At 39.4% G+C, this 18,012-nt stretch overlaps 1 protein-coding gene across 1 annotated transcript in view; it reads right to left on the bottom strand.

Annotated features, from left to right (window-relative positions):
• tnni3k (TNNI3 interacting kinase) overlaps window positions 1-18,012 on the bottom strand; it is a 31,869-nt gene that overhangs the window by 4,659 nt on the left and 9,198 nt on the right. Inside the window, exons 5-22 of the mRNA XM_062038746.1 lie at window positions 17,695-17,805; window positions 17,533-17,631; window positions 17,320-17,458; window positions 14,296-14,440; window positions 14,108-14,212; window positions 12,334-12,428; window positions 12,101-12,250; window positions 11,945-12,028; window positions 11,810-11,866; window positions 9,507-9,599; window positions 9,375-9,432; window positions 9,099-9,293; window positions 6,079-6,183; window positions 5,953-6,005; window positions 4,745-4,797; window positions 4,230-4,362; window positions 4,030-4,139; window positions 76-135 (exon numbers count right to left, since the gene is read on the bottom strand). Coding sequence (XP_061894730.1) covers window positions 76-135; window positions 4,030-4,139; window positions 4,230-4,362; window positions 4,745-4,797; window positions 5,953-6,005; window positions 6,079-6,183; window positions 9,099-9,293; window positions 9,375-9,432; window positions 9,507-9,599; window positions 11,810-11,866; window positions 11,945-12,028; window positions 12,101-12,250; window positions 12,334-12,428; window positions 14,108-14,212; window positions 14,296-14,440; window positions 17,320-17,458; window positions 17,533-17,631; window positions 17,695-17,805 — 1,845 coding nt within the window. The remainder of the gene's footprint in view (window positions 1-75; window positions 136-4,029; window positions 4,140-4,229; window positions 4,363-4,744; window positions 4,798-5,952; window positions 6,006-6,078; window positions 6,184-9,098; window positions 9,294-9,374; window positions 9,433-9,506; window positions 9,600-11,809; window positions 11,867-11,944; window positions 12,029-12,100; window positions 12,251-12,333; window positions 12,429-14,107; window positions 14,213-14,295; window positions 14,441-17,319; window positions 17,459-17,532; window positions 17,632-17,694; window positions 17,806-18,012) is intronic.

Raw genomic sequence — 18,012 nt, 5'->3', positions numbered from 1 at the left:
TGAGGTAAATAAAGGCCCGGGGTATAATTAGAGAGTTTTACTAAGATAACATAGTCATAAACAAATAATGTTTACCTCAACATTGCATAAGCACTCCTCCAGGTTGGTGACCACTTCAGAGAACTCTGGACGGTCCTGAAATGAAATCAGCTGTTTTTCATATTGGGCTTCAAGGCAGAATAGTGGCAATGACTGACAAACCGCCAACGTATACACACATGAAGCAAAAAGGTGACCTCGGCTTCAAACTCCAGCAACGAGCTGGACAGCTGGAGCTGTTCAATTGTACATCACATTGTCAGACGACGGCCCATAAGAACCGCTGCTTTGACTCAAGATATATTTTAGGAACAGTAAAGGTAAAAAGTTTGATGCTTGTATTGACTTTTTGTATAATATTGCATTACAGTAATCAAGCCTTGTCTACTTCTTTAACTGAGTAGTAAGTCGTAGAAAAGGTTTAGTTTCTACTCAACTATTGCCGCAGTAACAGGAGCATCAATGCGCCTGCACAGACTCCCGTAACGACAAAGAAATGTCAAAACCTAGTACAGCACTATATATACTGCACAAAAATATAAACGCAACACTTTTGTTTTTGCTCGCATTTTTCATAAGTTGCACTCAAATATCTAAAACTTTTACTATACACACAAAAGACCTACTCCCCTCAGATATTATTCATAAATCTGTCTAAATCTGTGTTAGTGAGCACTGTGGGGCAGGGGGAGGTCAGAAAAGCAGTCAGTATCTGGTGTGACCACCATTTGCCTCATGCAGTGCAACACATCTCCTTTGCATTAAGTTGATCAGGTTGTTGGTTGTGGCCTGTGGAATGTTGGTCCACTCCTCTTCAATGGCTGTGCGAAGTTGCTGGATATTGGCAGGAACTGGAACATGCTGTCGTATACGCCGATCCACAGCATCCCAAACATGCTTAATGGGTGACATGTCCGGTGAAAATGCTGTGCCATGCAAGAACTCGGATGTTTTCAGCTTATACAAATTGTGTACAGATCCTTGCAACATGAGGCCATGCATTGTCATGCTGCGACATGAGGTGATGGTCTTGGGTGAATGGCACAACAATGGGCCTCAGGATCTCGTCACGGTATCTCTGTGCGTTCAAAATGCCATCAATACAATGCACGTACATTCGTTGTCCATAACATACGTCTGCCCATACCATAACACCACCCCCACCATGCGACACTCAGTTCCCAACGCTGACATTAGCAAACCGCTCTCCCACACGACACCACACATGCTGTCTGCTATCTGCCATAAACAGTGAAAAACGGAATTAATCCGTGAAGAGAACACCTCTCCAACATGCCATACGCCATCGAATGTGAGCATTCGCCCACTCAAGTCGGTCATGACGACGAACAGCAGTCAGGTCGATACCCCGATGAGGACCACAAGCATGCACATGAGGTTCTCTGAGACGGTTTCTCACAGTTTGTGCAGAAATTCTTTGGTTATGCAAACCAATTGTTGCAGCATCTGTCCGGGTGGCTGGTCTCAGACAATCATGGAGGTGCACTTGCTGAATGTGGAGGTCCTTGGCTATTGTGGTTACACGTGGTCGGCAATTGTGAGGCCGGTTGGATGTACTGCCAAATTATTTGAAACGCCTTTGAAGACAGCTTATGGTAGGGCAATAAACATTCAATTCCTGGGCAACAGCTCTGGTGGACATTCCTGCAGTCAGCATGCCAACTGCACGCGCCCTCAAAACTTGTGACATCTGTGGCATTGTGCTGTGTGATAAAACAGCACATTTCAGAGTGGCCTTTTATTGTGGGCAGCCTCAAGCACACCTGTGTGATAATCATGCTGTTTAATCAGCATCTTGATATGCCACACCTGTAAGTGCTCACTAACACATATTTAAACAGATTTGTGAACAATATTTGAGAGGAAAAAGTATTTTGTGTTTATAGTAAAAGTTTTACATTTTTGAGTTCAACTCATGAAAAATGAGAGCAAAAACAAGTGTTGCGGTCACATTTTTGTACAGTGTAGTATGAAAATAAGAGATGTCTTATTACTAATTACTTTTGTATCAAATCCTACTAAATTGTTGGGATAATGTGTTCATGCCAGGTCAATATTTTTCACAGCACACCTTAATTGCTATGGTTAAAGCAATAGTAGTGCTATACTCTAGGGGGATCTGTTTCCATGATATTTAATCATCAGGAAGACAGAAATGTGCACGCATGCTGTAATGTTTCATAACGAGGAAGCAGGGGATAAAATAATGGCACAAAGCGTTGGATCGTCCACGTCACGTGTGCTCCCTATTATGCAGAGGCATGCAATAACGTATAGTCTAGGGATATGATTGTGTCATTCATTACTGCTGAATGCAGCTGAGTCAGGCCCCCCTTCCCCATCTCGGTCTCAGTATAATTGGAGAACTAAAAAGCGCATGGATGGCTTTTGTTGGTAAGATCATTTTACAATGTATAAGTTGGAGGCATGGAGGCATGGCAGAGATATTTCTAAAACAATCTCGCCTTCTTCCAAACTTGCTCCAAACGATCCTTTTGGAATTTGAGACTTTAGTGATGTATATTGGTTCTATAGTTCTATAATACACCTCACGGTGCAACCTGGACACATCATCAGTGATTCTCCCGGGGTCATAGGGTGTTTCGGGTCTTAATCAAACACCCTCACCCGGGCGACCCAGCCGAGGGTGATCAGTCCCTCGACTTGTGTCCAGATAGCGCACTACGCCACGCGTTCCCCCTCTGACGGTCTGCTTTGGGGTTGCGCCGGTGGTGCTTGGAGGTTCTGGGCACTGTGGGGAGTGTCTGGGCCTGGATCCTCCTCCGTCTCATCAAGTGCCGTACAGGGTACTGGCACTTTGCGCTGCACCACGGGTTTCCTTAGGCAGCCCATCTTGGTCTTGACTTAGTTATGTCAGCGGATATCTCCATATATAGTAGAGGTTTACCCGAAGAGCTTTGCACAAGTACGCCATTTTTATCCAGCTGTAGTCCAAAGTTGTGGTCAATAAGTTCCCTTTTTTTCTCTATTTTTTTACTGGCATGTGCTTGCTGAAATCTTCCGCTGTTGCCATTTCTAATACAAAATAGCGTGTCAGTGCACTCGATATGGAAGCGCTAATAACTACAACATGGCTGACAGAGTGGAGAAGTAGTCGAAGACTTTGCCTTGTAGGAAAACATTGGCACGTAAATAAAAACGCCTACAAAACTGCACATTCTGAAAAGACAGTCAGAAAGCAGCCTGTAGATGGTCTGTAAAACAAAATCTATGCAAAACTTTGACCAAAGAACCAACATTACATGTTATGTAGACCACAAGGAAGTGTTTTAAACGTAGAAAAAAAAAATCATTATATGACCCCTTTCTGTTAAAATGTACTGAGCCCTTCTGTTGTTTACATACTTTACAGTAGCTATACTACAAATTTGGGTATCGATCCAGTACCAAGTACCGGTAGTTTACAGAGGCAGTATTCGCCATACCAGTGTTGATACTGATAGCTCAAATTTCCAAGATCATTGAAGGATTACATTTTTGATCACAATTATAATCATACAACAACACAAGATGACGGTGTAATCAATTAAATATTTAAATTATTTCCTACCATTGGATTTGCTTTAAATCATTTGTTTTTTGCCCTGAAAGCCCTCCTGTGTCCAGGGACCTATTTCCTCAGTTTGTAAACAATAACAAAAACGGCCAAATATTTTATTCATAATAAAGAATATTTATCTAATGACTGTAGTATCGACTGTATACTGATGTTAAACTTGGTATCATTACTGTTGATATTTGTATTGATACATTCAAGAACTTTAACTTGCGGTTAGTGGTTAGCATATCCACTTACGATGTGTAGTGTAGCATGTTTCGATATTGTCCAGTCATAACCATACTTGTAAGAAACATAATTTGATGCTATATTTATTGAGTGTTTGAAATGATAGGTTGCTGATACACATTAAAGGTTGACTGGAATAAACATGGGAGGAATGTTTTTACCTCTGGACATGCGTTCCATCCTCTCATCAGAAGTGCAGAGATGGGTTTGGGGATGGAATAGCCAACAGGTGGCCTAATGTGATGGTAGGCCATGTCCGCTGCTGCAGCAGCTGGTGGTAGCAAGACAAGCAAGCCTTTAATATTGGCCATTTAAGTCAATCAACATTGAAATATGATACGAGAGTTTTAAATGTCTGTACCAGGTTTCAAGTGTGCAAAGGGAATTTCTCCGGTGAGCAACTCCCACAAACAGAGGGCATAGCTGAACATGTCAGCTTTCACTGAGTAGCGAGTACACTGGGTAAAGACTTCAGGAGCCATCCATCGCAAGTTCTTCCCAAAAACACAAAAAATATTAATTAACAACAAAATAAAAACAATCAACTACCACCAAATGACTCAAACATTTTGGCTTAGTTTCTATGGTAAACACTGCTGCAAAGTGTGCAAATGCAACTAGTTCCTTACAACAGGTGGCTCTCGAGAGATGCAACCCCCTCAACGCCAAATTGCAGGCTAAGCTTGCGGGATAGTGATGACTCGTCACATTTTTAAAAAAAATTCTGCATGAAGGCAGTTTGGTTTGCTGGAGGGGGGAGGTGGGTAATTGATTGCAGGTGCAGGTAGGCCCAATACTGATCCAGCGGTAATACAAACACTTGTACATATCTGCAAGAACTAAACAACCCCCAATAAAGAAAAATAAGTGACTTACCCCCGGCTGCTTGGTCATGTTGTCCTCGTCAACAGACTGTAGAAATCTGGACTCTGCAGAACAAGCAGCTATTTTTAGTGAAATAGTTTATTATTTGCAACCATTAATGACTTGACTTAACTTTATAATAGCAAATGTAAACTGGAATTGTGTCTTGTAATCTTATATTTCAATGTATTTGGCCCATTATTGTATTGTCACAATATAACTGCTGTTAATGTTCGGCTCGTTATTGTATTATCAAAATATATCTGCTGTTAATGTTAATAGACAATAAAGAAATCCTTAGTGGACATTGTTGCAGTTTAGAATATCAGAGCTGTATTAGAAAAGGGAATAATGTATTTTTGTTCTTGTATTGTGGACTGTTATATACATATGTACACACACACACATACATACATATATATATAAATATATATACATAAACACATATACATAAATATATATAGTATATACATACACACAAATACATATAGTACAAATATATACATACTGTATATGCAAACGTACAAACACATATACATACCGGTACATATATACATACATACATGTGTATGCATATATGTATAGATATGTGTGTGTATATACATCTACACCTATATATACACACACATATATAATAATAATAATAATAATAATAATGGATTAGATTGTATATAGCGCTTTTCTATTATTAGATACTCAAAGCGCTCACAGAGAAGTGAGAACCCATCTTTCATTCACACCTGGTGGTGGTAAGCTACATTTGTAGCCACAGCTGCCCTGGGGTAAACTGACAGAAGAGAGGCTGCCAGTTTGCGCCTACGGCCCCTCCGACCACCACCTATCATTCATTCATCATTCATTCACCAGTGTGAGCGGCACCGGGGGCAAGGGTGAAGTGTCCTGCCCAAGGACACAACAGCAGCAATTTGGATGTTAAGAGACGGGGAGCGAACTTGCAACCCTCAGGTTTCTGGCACGGCCGCTCTACCCACTACGCCATGCCATACATATATATCTATATATACATACATGTGTATGTATATATGTATAGATATTTGTGTGTATATACATCTTACAAATATCAATAACATGGTTGTGGAAGGTTTTTATGTGTTTAATATATGTTGCAATTTTATTTTTTATCTTCAAACATTATGTATGCAGTAGACACACACACACAGCTGCTTTTTAAAATTACACCTCTGCCGAACATGTCCTACCTCCAAAATCAGCCACCACAGCATGACCATCCTCGTAGAGAAGAATATTGTGACTGGAAAGAGCACACATGTCATTTATAGAACATACTGTATAAAGACAACAACAGCTGTTACTGCGACACATGCCTGTTGAGGTCTCTGTGAATGATAGGCTGGGTGAGGTTGTGCAGGTATTCCATTCCCTTGGCTACATCGATGGCGATGATGAGCTTGGACTGCAGATCAATAAGCCTGTCCATTGACATCATTAGAGCCGCAACCCATTAGTGACAAATCATTGGCCTCCCATTGCCAATCACACGCGCGCACACACACACACACACACACACACACACACACACACACACGCGCACACACACACACACACACACACACACACACACACACACACACACACACACACACACACACAGACAGACACAGACACCCACACGGCTCCCCACACTGATCAGTGGATATCCCGGGTTGCACATTGGATAGCACGCAGTTAGCAAAACACTTGATCTGGATCAATGAAGATCGCAACTAAAGTAGAGGGACTGGTGAGGGAATGCTTCCAAGGTGGATAATGAGGCCTGGGTCCGATTTGTCTGCTGTGCAAACATGCTGTCTTGGATAACCTATACAAACAAAAGTATTGGGCCAGCCATACTGGAACAGAAAATGTTCTTCCTGTTCGCACGCTTGGTCCAAAATGTCTAAGACAAAAGTGCCGACAAACAGTGCCCCTTTACCTGGCAGGGAACCATTATTAGGTAATTCAGTGGGTGTTCAAAATGGCTCACTATGTGCCAGTAGTGTCACATCATCTTGCCCATGTTTAACTACTATCTTAATATTGACAAAATATATACTTTAAAAGCTACAATATAACTGTGAAAACCACAAATTTGAACGCAATACATTTTGTGAGGCATTGAACATTTTGTTATTTTACTTATTCCCAATGAAAACAATGATTATAAAATCATTTTCAAGTAACATTTAAGCAAAATGTCTTAATTACCATATACGTATAAATAGTGGTTAACCATTGTATGGTACAACTAAATTAAACTAAAATTACGAAATAAAGGCGACTGACACACAAAAAATGGAGAACAACGTGCTTCCAAGGTGCACAGCAATACTGTCACCTAGTGGCGTTTTGTTGGTACAGCTGGAATTAATAAGTATTGCATAGTGAAGTGTACAGTGAGAGTACATGTGCAACATCTCTGTAAAATAAATTTGTGTAAGTACTATGTAAACTCAGCTGTCCTAATTGTGGTTCTATGGCTATCATCACATTTTTCCTATATGCTTTAACTGTGGTGGCAGACAAGCTAAAGATTAAGTTTAAAGTACCAATGATTGTCACACACACACTAGATGTGGTGAAATGTGTCCTCTGCATTTGTCCCATCCCCTTGGGGAGCAGTGGGCAGCAGCGGCGCCGCACCCGGGAATCATTTTGGTGATTTAACCCCCAACTCCAACCCTTTGTTGCTGAGTGCCAAGCAGGGAGGTTATGGGTCCCATTTTTATAGTCTTTCGTATGACTCGGCTGGGATTTGAACTCTAACCTACCGATCTCAGGGCGGACACTCTAAACAAATGTACATGACTGTTGCAGTATCCGTTATGGCAACTCCACATGGTTTGGAAATCTGTCTGTCAAACTCGGAACCCAACTTCAAAACCTTATCAAGACGGCTGGTAAAATAATTGGCATGCGGCTAAGCCCCCTTGTTCCCTTAAAGAAATATTCGAAAAGACCGTGAGGAAGCAGGGTTTTAAAATCACCCGTGACCCACACCGGCGAGGCGAAGTTGGTAGAGTGGCCGTGTCAGCAATCGGAGTGTTGCTGGTTACTGGGGTTCAATCCCCACCTTCTACCATCCTAGTCACGTCCGTTGTGTCCTTGGGCAAGACACTTCACCCTTGCTCCTGATGGCTGCTGGTTAGCGCCTTGCATGGCAGCTCCCGCCATCAGTGTGTGAATGTGTGTGTGAATGGGTGAATGTGGAAATACTGTCAAAGCGCTTTGAGTACCTTGAAGGTAGAAAAGCGCTATACAAGTATAACCCATTTATCATTTACATACTTCATAGTGAAATTGTGTTGATGCCAAATGGTAAACAGTACAGAACAGCAACATACAAACTCAACAGGTACAGATTTTCCTTTGTTCCACTGGCATTCAAAGCACTTAACAACAGAAAACTACTGTAATAACCGGATGCAATAATAAGGAGTGCAATATTGGGACATTACACTCCCCCCGTGTGCAACACGGGGGGAGTGTAATGTGTGATCCCATAACTAACTGACATACCTGCACACTGTTCACTGTAGTCACTGTATTGTCGGATGAACTGTATGTATGTATGTATGTATGTATGTATGTATGTATGTATGTATGTAAACGGCTGTGTCTTGATGTCCAAGACAAATTTCTCCTCGGAGACAATAAAACTAAATATTATTATTATTATTAATCAGCTTTGGAGGTTCCACTGTTGAGTAGAAAATGAATATCTTAAATATATATATATACTGTGTGTGTGTGTATATATATATATATATATATATATATATATATATATATATATATATATATTTACATATATATATATATATATATATATATATATATATATATATATATATATATATATATATATAGGGATAATCGTAATGTACAGCAATGCACTACAATATAGGGCTGAAGCTATCAATTATTTCAATAATCTAGTAATTTATTGTTTACCGTAGTTTGTTTGATTAATCATGTAATCGAATGAAACACACTTTATAGCCTTTATGCACATTTTAGGGGAAATAAAGTTGAAATAAACAATAACCATTCTGCTTGCCATAACCTTCATTTGTTCTATTAAATGCACATCAACAATATTCAAATTGTGTTTTTAATGTCTGTGCATTGTAACTGAATCACTATACTGTATTAAATATAAAAAGAAAGAAGAACAGCGCTTACTGTTGGGTTTTTTTCACCACTGGGGGAGTCCCAACACTTTTGTCCATACAGTGTAGCAATACTCTTTTTAGATTTAAATATTAAGGTTCAAATGACATGAATGAATGAATGATTCCAGCATGCACAAGCAGTTTCACAGGGGGCGTAATGTTGCATTCCTCACCTCTTCTGTTCGTGCAGCAGAGAGAAGAGCGAACCCCCCGAGATGTACTGGGTGACAATGGCGAACTGGCTGGGGTCATCGAGGCACGCGCCCACAAACTGGATGATGCAGGGGTGGTTGAGGCGACACAGGATGGACACCTCTCGGCAGAACATGTCCACATCTGACTTGGAGCAGTATGTGTTGGCTCTGTAGCTGCAGAGAACAGCAAAAAAGGTATGCATTGATACCAACAGAAGGGGAAAATAACAAAACAAGCAATATATAGATATTTACCGTTTGATTGCAACAACTTTATTTCGGCACTTTCCTTTGTAAACCTTGCCGAAGGAGCCTGTGCGGTTAGACTAGAATCAGTAAGATTGAATGCATGACCATAACGTGCAGTACACAGGAAAAAACAGTTACCTGATCCAATTATTTCATTAAATTCCAATTCAGAAAGCTGAAGATGGAAGTGAGAGGGGAGGCTGGCCCTGAGGAGAAGGACTTCAGCTTTTTCTAGAAAAGATAAAACATTTATTGTTACATGGGCTGCAGCTGTCGTTTATTTTAGTAATTGTGTAATCCATCAATTAGTTTGTTCGATTAATCAAGTAATCGGACAAAACACACATTATAGACTCAATGTATATTTTAAGGAAAATAGTTGGAATAAACAACTAGTTTTCTGTTTCCGATAAACCATATTCTTTTGCATATCATCAATGTTAAAATTGCTGTTTTGACATGTGTTCGTTAACAAAAATAACAACAGAACATAAATCTGAGCTTTTTTGTAACCGTATGATTCGATTTAATTGATTAATCAATGCAGCCCTTATTGTTAACATAATGAAGAGCTCAATAGAGCTCTGGGAGATAGGCCCACATCCCTCAATCAAAACCATGCCATACAGGCAGGAAAAAACAAAATCAAGTTAGTTTCTCAGTTGTTCTAACCAATGTAGACAGACGTTGGTGCCAGGATGCCAGAACAAACAAGGAGATGTGAAGGGGAGAGGATTTTACCACAAAGACCACGAAAGACGACTAGTGGATAACAGTCATAAAGCAAAACGCTCTGAGCCCTCGTACAACACATACCGTCTGAGTAGGGAACACTTCATATTACGTACGGAATATAACACTTTCTGCACTATAATTAGGGGCGTCGTGATCCGATATTGATATCAGATGTTAGTTTGTTTGCAGCAAAAGTATTAGATGATATCGGCCGGCATCTAATCACTTTGCTATAAGCACTTTGATACAAGCAGTGCAACAGCGCATTTACATGTGCAAAGTTAGACATCAAGTTAACATAAATTTTCCGTCCTGTCAGTCATTATTTAAATAAACATTGATTGATTGATTGATTGATTATTTATAATTTACAGTACATGGACTTAAACATGCAAAACTGGGGCCCCTCACGGATTGCAGGGCCCTACGCACAGCGCACGATCTGCATATAGGGAAGGGGGAGAAGTAAAACTGGTTCAGCAGTGTGCTCATTACGTTTACAACATTGCTTCTGTTACTGCTGTGTTTCGTAATATACTTGTTAGTAAAAAAAAGTTAGGTTTTCCTTTCCACTTTGTCATGCAATCAAAAATATAATTGAAGTAAAAAAAATTTATTTAATGAATTTCAAAAATTTGAGACAGCCTTTTTACAATTATAAGTTATGAAAAACAAACCATAACGAAAACAGTGATGTTAGAGAGCAACTCACTCATACTTTTCACCTGTTGAAATAATAAATTGCGTGGTTGAACGACATTTTAAACGAATTGCTGTGCGGGGGAAGGAATCTCTTTACTAATGCATCAGAGTTTTAACACACACTTTATCAGGTAACACCTGCACAATGTATTGAGAGTTTCTAATATATTGTGCTTGGCTGTGCGAGGGGCAAAACACTTAAAAACTGCTCTCACTATGATGCAGTGCTCCTTCGAGTTTGTGACCAGGAAATTATTTAATCACAAGAATATAGAGTACCGACTGGTATGTGCGCAATATTTATCATTTATCACTGATTTTTAGCTTTTCAGTGCGTTTTATGACACTGCGGAAGTGGCAGCTGGTTGCAGCAGCTCTGTGCTCTTCTATATCCTCCTTTGTGTTCTTTAATATTTCCCTCGTTTTCATGTTTTTATTTACCTTTTGGTTTAAACACCTTCGGGACTGCGCAACAAGGGGTGACAATTTCGGGACCTTGGTGCTACTTTAAATACTTTTGTCTGGTTTTCTTGAATCTGCACTGCAACGCATATTTTGTATTTTGTGGAATAAATAATAGTCTATCCATCCATCCATAAAGATGATATTTTTTCGCATAGAAAAAAATTATAGTAGCGAGAGATGATACCTCAATTGTCCTAAACAAGCAACACATCTTGTTCTTGGATCATGTTCAAATTTCTCCTGTAATGTTGAAGCTTTTACGAAAAGTTTGACATTTTGTACACAAAAATAGCAAACAAGTGAACATTGCTATCTTAGCAAAGGCTGACTTTGTGACACAGCTCTTGCAGCGGATCTCATTGTGCATGGGTACCTATTATTGTAACCAGTGACTGTAGGACAATATTATGGCTCACACAGCCTCAGTGTGGTTTTGTTTATGAGCACATTCCCTGGGCAACAGTGTGTGTGTGTGTGCGTGTGTGTGTGTGTGTGTTGTCAGAAGTGAAAACGGAGGAAAATCTGCTCCACTTGACTACCTTTCGTCATGCTCTTTATCTTTCCCAAAGGGGACGGGACAGAAACGTAGGAGCCATCTGTAAGGAAGTTGACATATTTAGACAGTTTAATAATGTGTTTACTTTTGTATTGGTTTACGCCAAACAGGCACTCACCCCCTCCTGGTTGCGAGTACTCATTGCAGGGAGAATCATCGGGGCGCTTGTAGTGTTTCAGTAAAGTGACAATAGCATCATGACCTTCAGTGGAAATCAACAACAAAAAGGCATTCATGTTTTTTGTGCTTTTGCTTTCGGTGTGATGTACGCAACCTTTCTCATAAGCCCACATCAGGCAGGTTTGCTCATCCTTGTCCCCGCTGGACCTGCTGGGGTCGCAGGCCACCAGGTTCATGTCTGCCCCGTTGTCCAGCAGGAACTGCACCAGGCGGATGTGGCCGTGGAAACAGGCGCTGTGCAGGGCTAAAGACAAAATGGTGACAATTCCAGTCACACCGACATGTGATTGTTTTTGAAAAATTATTTAAAAAATGTTAAAAAGTCACCTGTGTGTCCATCTCTGCCCTGGTGGTTGATGCTCATGGTATTCTGGCTCAACAAGAACTTGACCATCTCCAGGTCTTTACCATAGGTGCATGCACTGGAATGTAAGATAGGAGCTTATAATCGGACATTATCAAATCAAATCAAATCAAACTTTATTTATAAAGCGCTTTTCATACATAAAAGAAATGCAACGCAAAGTGCTTTACAAAGTTAAAAACAATACCCCGGTGACCCTTATCCACCATTATCACATATGTACGCACGAATACAGATACCAAACACAAACACACACACACACACACACACACACACAACCTCCACACATATGCAACTATATGGACCAATGATTGCATGTCTGAGTACAGAGGAGACATGTGAGTAAACACTATCACAGGAGCTATCTGCACCAGGAGGTCATCAGACCATGGCCACCAGGACGCTGACACAAAAGCGCCCCCACAAACACGGCCGATAACCCCTGAGGCAGATGGCTCATCTGAGGAACGTTGGAAAATAAAAAAAATAAAACTTGTAAAATAGTAAGAACCATGTGTAGAGATAAAAATTAAAATACAAGTAGGACATATGAAGATTAATAGAAAAAATAATAATAATTATACATACATATATATATATATTATATATATATATATATATATATATATATATATATATATATATATATATATATATATATATATATATATATACAGTAAATTAATAATAAATAAATATAACTAAATAAAATATTGCATAACTAATAGGATAAAAAGTAAAATACAAATAACTTCAATAAAATAATTAATATCAGGTAAAAGCCAAATCAAAAAGCCTGCTCTTAAAAACATGAACGTTCTCTGCAGCTCTGAGGTCCTCCGGCAAGCTGTTCTATAGACGAGAGCCATAATGGTGGAAAGATGCCATTCCGTGACTTTGTGTCCTGACTTTGTGAATAATGGCCACCGCTGTTGCTCACTGCTCCCCTCACCTCCCAGGGGGTGATCAAGGGTGATGGGTCAAATGCAGAGAATAATTTCGCCACACCTAGTGTGTGTGTGACAATCATTGGTACTTTAACTTTAACTTAATTGGGAGATGAGTACCTTAGAGGGACGTGAATAGCGCTATGGCTATATTTTGCTCACAGTAAAATGTCATATTTCTTCTTATAGTGGTGCATATTCAAATAATACACAAAAAATGCATTGTCACAGACAGAAAGAAAGACTCGTTACAGCCAGTGACACCTGCTATTTAAATAAAAATTACTGCAACTTCATTTTCTACACCGCTTATTCTCATTAGAGTCACGGGTAAACTGGAGCTTATGCTAGCTGATTTTGAGCGGGAAGCGGAGTACATCCTGGACTTGTCGCCAGGAAATTGCAGGACACATATAAACGGAAAAGCGTTCAACATTTTTTCAAATGGACGCCACACCCCGTGAATAATCCATATTAGAGGAAATACGGTAACAGACAAAACCATCTCAGTGGCCTAGTGGTTAGAGTGTCCGCCCTGAGATCGGTAGGTTGGAGTTCAAATCCCAGCCGAGTCATACCAAAGACTATAAAAATGGGACCCATAACCTCCCTGCTTGGCACTCAGCAACAAAGGGTTGGAGTTGGGGGTTAAATCACCAAAATGATTCCCGGGCGCGGCGCCGCTGCTGCCCACTGCTCCCCAAGGGGATGGGACAAATGCAGAGGACAAATTTCACCACATCTAGTGTGTGTGTGACAATCATTGGTACTTTAATCTAATCTAATCTACCTGTGAAGTGCTGTCTCGCTGAAAATGTTCTCCTTTGTAAGACTCTCTGCACCAGAGAGCTGGATAATCTCCTTCACGGCGCCGTATTTGCCATTGTAGCAGGCCCTGGTGAAATTCAACGCAACGTCACATCAGCTCATTATCAACATAACATGGAAATTTACTGACACTGCAAAAAAATGTTTTACAAGTGTAACGGTGTATCCCCGTAGATGTTGGTAGCGTGAGGTTGCGCGTCAATGTTGCCCTGAAGGAGGAAGCGTACGACCTCATGGTGGCCAAAGCGGGCACAAAAATGGAGGGGGACGTGGTCCTCATTGTCCTGAGCGTTCACTGGAGAGTGATACACAAATAGCAAAAGTGATATGATTGTTCAGTTTGAAGGTGAGCGGTCTAAAATGTCGCCGAGGAGTTTTCTCTTATAAAATTGTTCAGTTCAGTTCAGTTTCAGTCTATTTCGAACATACATATGATACAATGTAATGCATCACACAATTCCAGTTGTTTCATTACAGCACGCTCGAAAAGGAGTAGGAAGAAGCAGATCTTATTTAATCCTACACCTTTTCATACCATAGCAATTTTATCCAATTTCCTTGTTCTCTGTAACAGAATAGTGAACAAATAAATAATATACCATAGTAAGCATACAAATATTAAATACATAAATAATCTTTGTCTCAATAAAAAAATTTAAAAAAGGAAAAAAAAGGGTTCAAGATGTTCATCATATTTCTTGTTCTGTGTACTTTGTGAACACTTGTAGTTTGAACAGTCTCTTAAACGGAATCATATTGGTGCTTTGTTTGATTTCTTTGGTTAATCCGTTCCATAATTTAATTCCACATACTGATATACTACAGGTTTTAAGTGTTGTACAAGCACACAAATGTTTTGAATTAGATTTTCCTCTAAGATTATATTTCTCCTCTTTTTTTGAGAAGAATTGTTGTACATTCTTGGGTAGCAGGTTATAGTTTGCTTTATACATAATTTTAGCTGTTTGCAAATGCACCAAATCGTTGAATTTCAATAATTGTGATTTAATAAATAAAGGGTTTGTATGTTCTCTATATCCACCATTATGTATTATTATTCTAATTGATCTTTTTTGTAACACAGTTAGTTTCCCCATATTTCTACACAATAACTCAGATAAGTAACACTAGTGAGCAGTAGAGAATGTGAAGTGATTTTTGGTTTAGAACATGTTTTTCTTTATTCATTATTGATGTGTTTCTTGCTACTTTGTTGTATATTTTTTACATGAGATTTCTAATTCATTTTATCATCTATTCTTACACCCAAAAATGTGTTTTATTTTACCCTTTCAATATTTACTCCGTTTATTTGTATTTGTGTTTCACTTTCTCTTCTACTGTTACCAAATAGCATTTTTTTAGTCTTACTGAGATTCAAAGATAGTCTGTTTTTGTCAAACCATCTTTTTAATTTGTTCATTTTTTCTTTTATTATTTGTATTATCTTCTGTGTGTTCTCTCCTGAACAAAATGCCGTTGAATCATCTGCAAATAATACTAACTTTAAGTCCTTTGTAACTTTACACATGTAATTCATATAGAGATTGAACAATTTTGGTCCAAGTATTGATCCCTGAGGTACACCACAATATATTTTTAGCTCTGTGGAAGTGTGTTCGCCTATCTTCACGTATTGCTTCCTGTTGGTTAAGTAGCTTCTTATCCAGTTCAAGACCAAACCTCTGATGCCATATCGTCCTAATTTGTTTATTAAGATGTTATGATTAATTGTGTCAAATGCTTTTGTTAAATCCTTAAAAATGTTTTACTATCTATTGCATTTGTGATCTCTTCCGTTATTTCGATTAATGCCATTGATGTTGAGATGTTGGCTTTGTATCCGTATTGGTTGTCTGTGAGTGTTTTGTTTTTATTTATGAATTTGTCTAATCTGTTATTGAACAGTTTTTCAATGATTTTAGAAAATTGTGGAAGTAGAGAAACAGTTGCATTGTGTTTTTGATTGCAACATTGTTAGAATAGGATATACCGTAAACATAAAGTATACACACTTTCAGACTTCTTTTAGCCCCATTGACTCCCATTATAACTGTTTTTTTAACAGATGGTAATCATGGTATATTACTATGTTTTTTCAGGGGAAAACAAATTTAGCCTCTTTCTTGCTGATTGAAAAAATATATATATTGTTTTGGTGTAATTTTGCCTCTTAACCACCAGATAGCGCCAGAAAATCATGAGCATAATTCTCAGAGCTTTGATGAGCGTAAATGAGGTAGTGTTAACTGCCATTAAACCTCTGAAATGCAATGCACATAATCTTAGGCAGTCATATATAAAACAGCAGGTATATACAAAAGACTTGTGTGAACTCAATTAACTCAACCAAGTTCCGCCTGCTTTCTCTCTCGTTCTAGCTCAGTAAGCAATGTAAAATAATATTTTTTTGTCTATTTTACCAACATCTACGTGGTCATGAATTATTGATGTATTCAAGGGTGTAATTGCCCAACCTCAAATATTCTACTCTCGAACCAATTTTAAGAAATATTGAATATTTTGCATTTTCCTTTATAAAAAAAGAACAGTTGGTATTTTCTACAAAAAGGCCATCAAACATAAAAATTTATAAAAACGTTATATCAATAGAAGTTGTTTATTTCCAGCATTGAAAGCAAAAATAAAGATTAACTTATTTCTGACTTACAACACTTTAATGAGCGGGTCACTTTTACATCCTAAGAGAAAGTGTGTGTAGTCAATCCTAAGGTTAAGACCATTTTTTGGTTCTTCCAGTAGCACTAATATTAGTTGGAGAGCTTTACTAAACCTCATGGTGTGAAAAGCTGCAATCGCGGTAATTATCTTTTTTGTCATTTAATCAAGTTTTTTGGCCAGGATGGAAAACCTTGGTCCATATGCGGCCTGCAAGACCATTTGAGCCTGCCCGCTCTAATTCTACAGTACAACACAATGAACCCACAAATGTGTAGAAAAGATCATAATTTGTTTTGACTGTTGCATAAGCTACGCATCTTTTTCTTAATTTTTCTAAAGCTGATGCGCCTCCCCTACTCCAGGGGACTAAAATGTCCCCTTGATAGAAGAAACAATCTCACCCTAGTCGTAATGGCTGCCGGACAAATCCAATGTGGTCGTGTCACTTACACAGTTGTTACTGCGGAATGTATGGAGGCCCCAAAGTCTTACCGTTAGCTTTGGCTCCCTCCCCCACCAGCAGCGTGATGATATCAAGTAAACCCTTGGCTGCGGCCAGATGCAACGGCCGGTCCCCCACCTCGCCACTAGCGTTTACGTCCGCCCCGAACTTGAGCAACAGTTTGGCAAGCTGCGAAGAAAACAAATTAAGGGTCCATTCAATCAATTCACCTTCCATGTTGGGTTACATCAAAGTGGACTTACCTGCTCGTTGCCGTTATAGGAGGCGATATGCAGCGGGGTGAAAAACACAGCGTCCTGGACGTTGACATTAGCCCCATGTTGGAGGAGAATATCCGCCGCCTGCACACGAATGATGAGTCGACAAACAAGGTGCTGATAGTCATCTAGTTTGTGCACGCTTACCTCCATGTGTCCAGCTAACGTGGCCACGTGCAGTGCAGTGAGGGCGCCGTAGCCCAGCTGCTGCACATCTGAACCCCCATGGAGAAGTGCCGTAACCAGCTCGCCATTGTCCTAAAAGAATCAAGTGGCATTAAACCCTTATATGCACTAAATTATCACTCATTTTAATGTATATGTTGTATTCACTTGACGTCACGTCTGGCTTGTTAATAACTATGCGAGGTTCGAAGTGGTGGGCCAGCGAGCGTCTGTTGTCATTGCGTTTTGGGCGGCATTTTGACTCTCTCAAAGAAAAATGCCCTATGCCTGCATTGTTTT

Source organism: Entelurus aequoreus, linkage group LG27, assembly GCF_033978785.1.
Source record: "Entelurus aequoreus isolate RoL-2023_Sb linkage group LG27, RoL_Eaeq_v1.1, whole genome shotgun sequence".
NCBI lineage: Eukaryota > Metazoa > Chordata > Actinopteri > Syngnathiformes > Syngnathidae > Entelurus > Entelurus aequoreus.
This window is presented reverse-complemented; position numbering and strand designations above follow the sequence as displayed.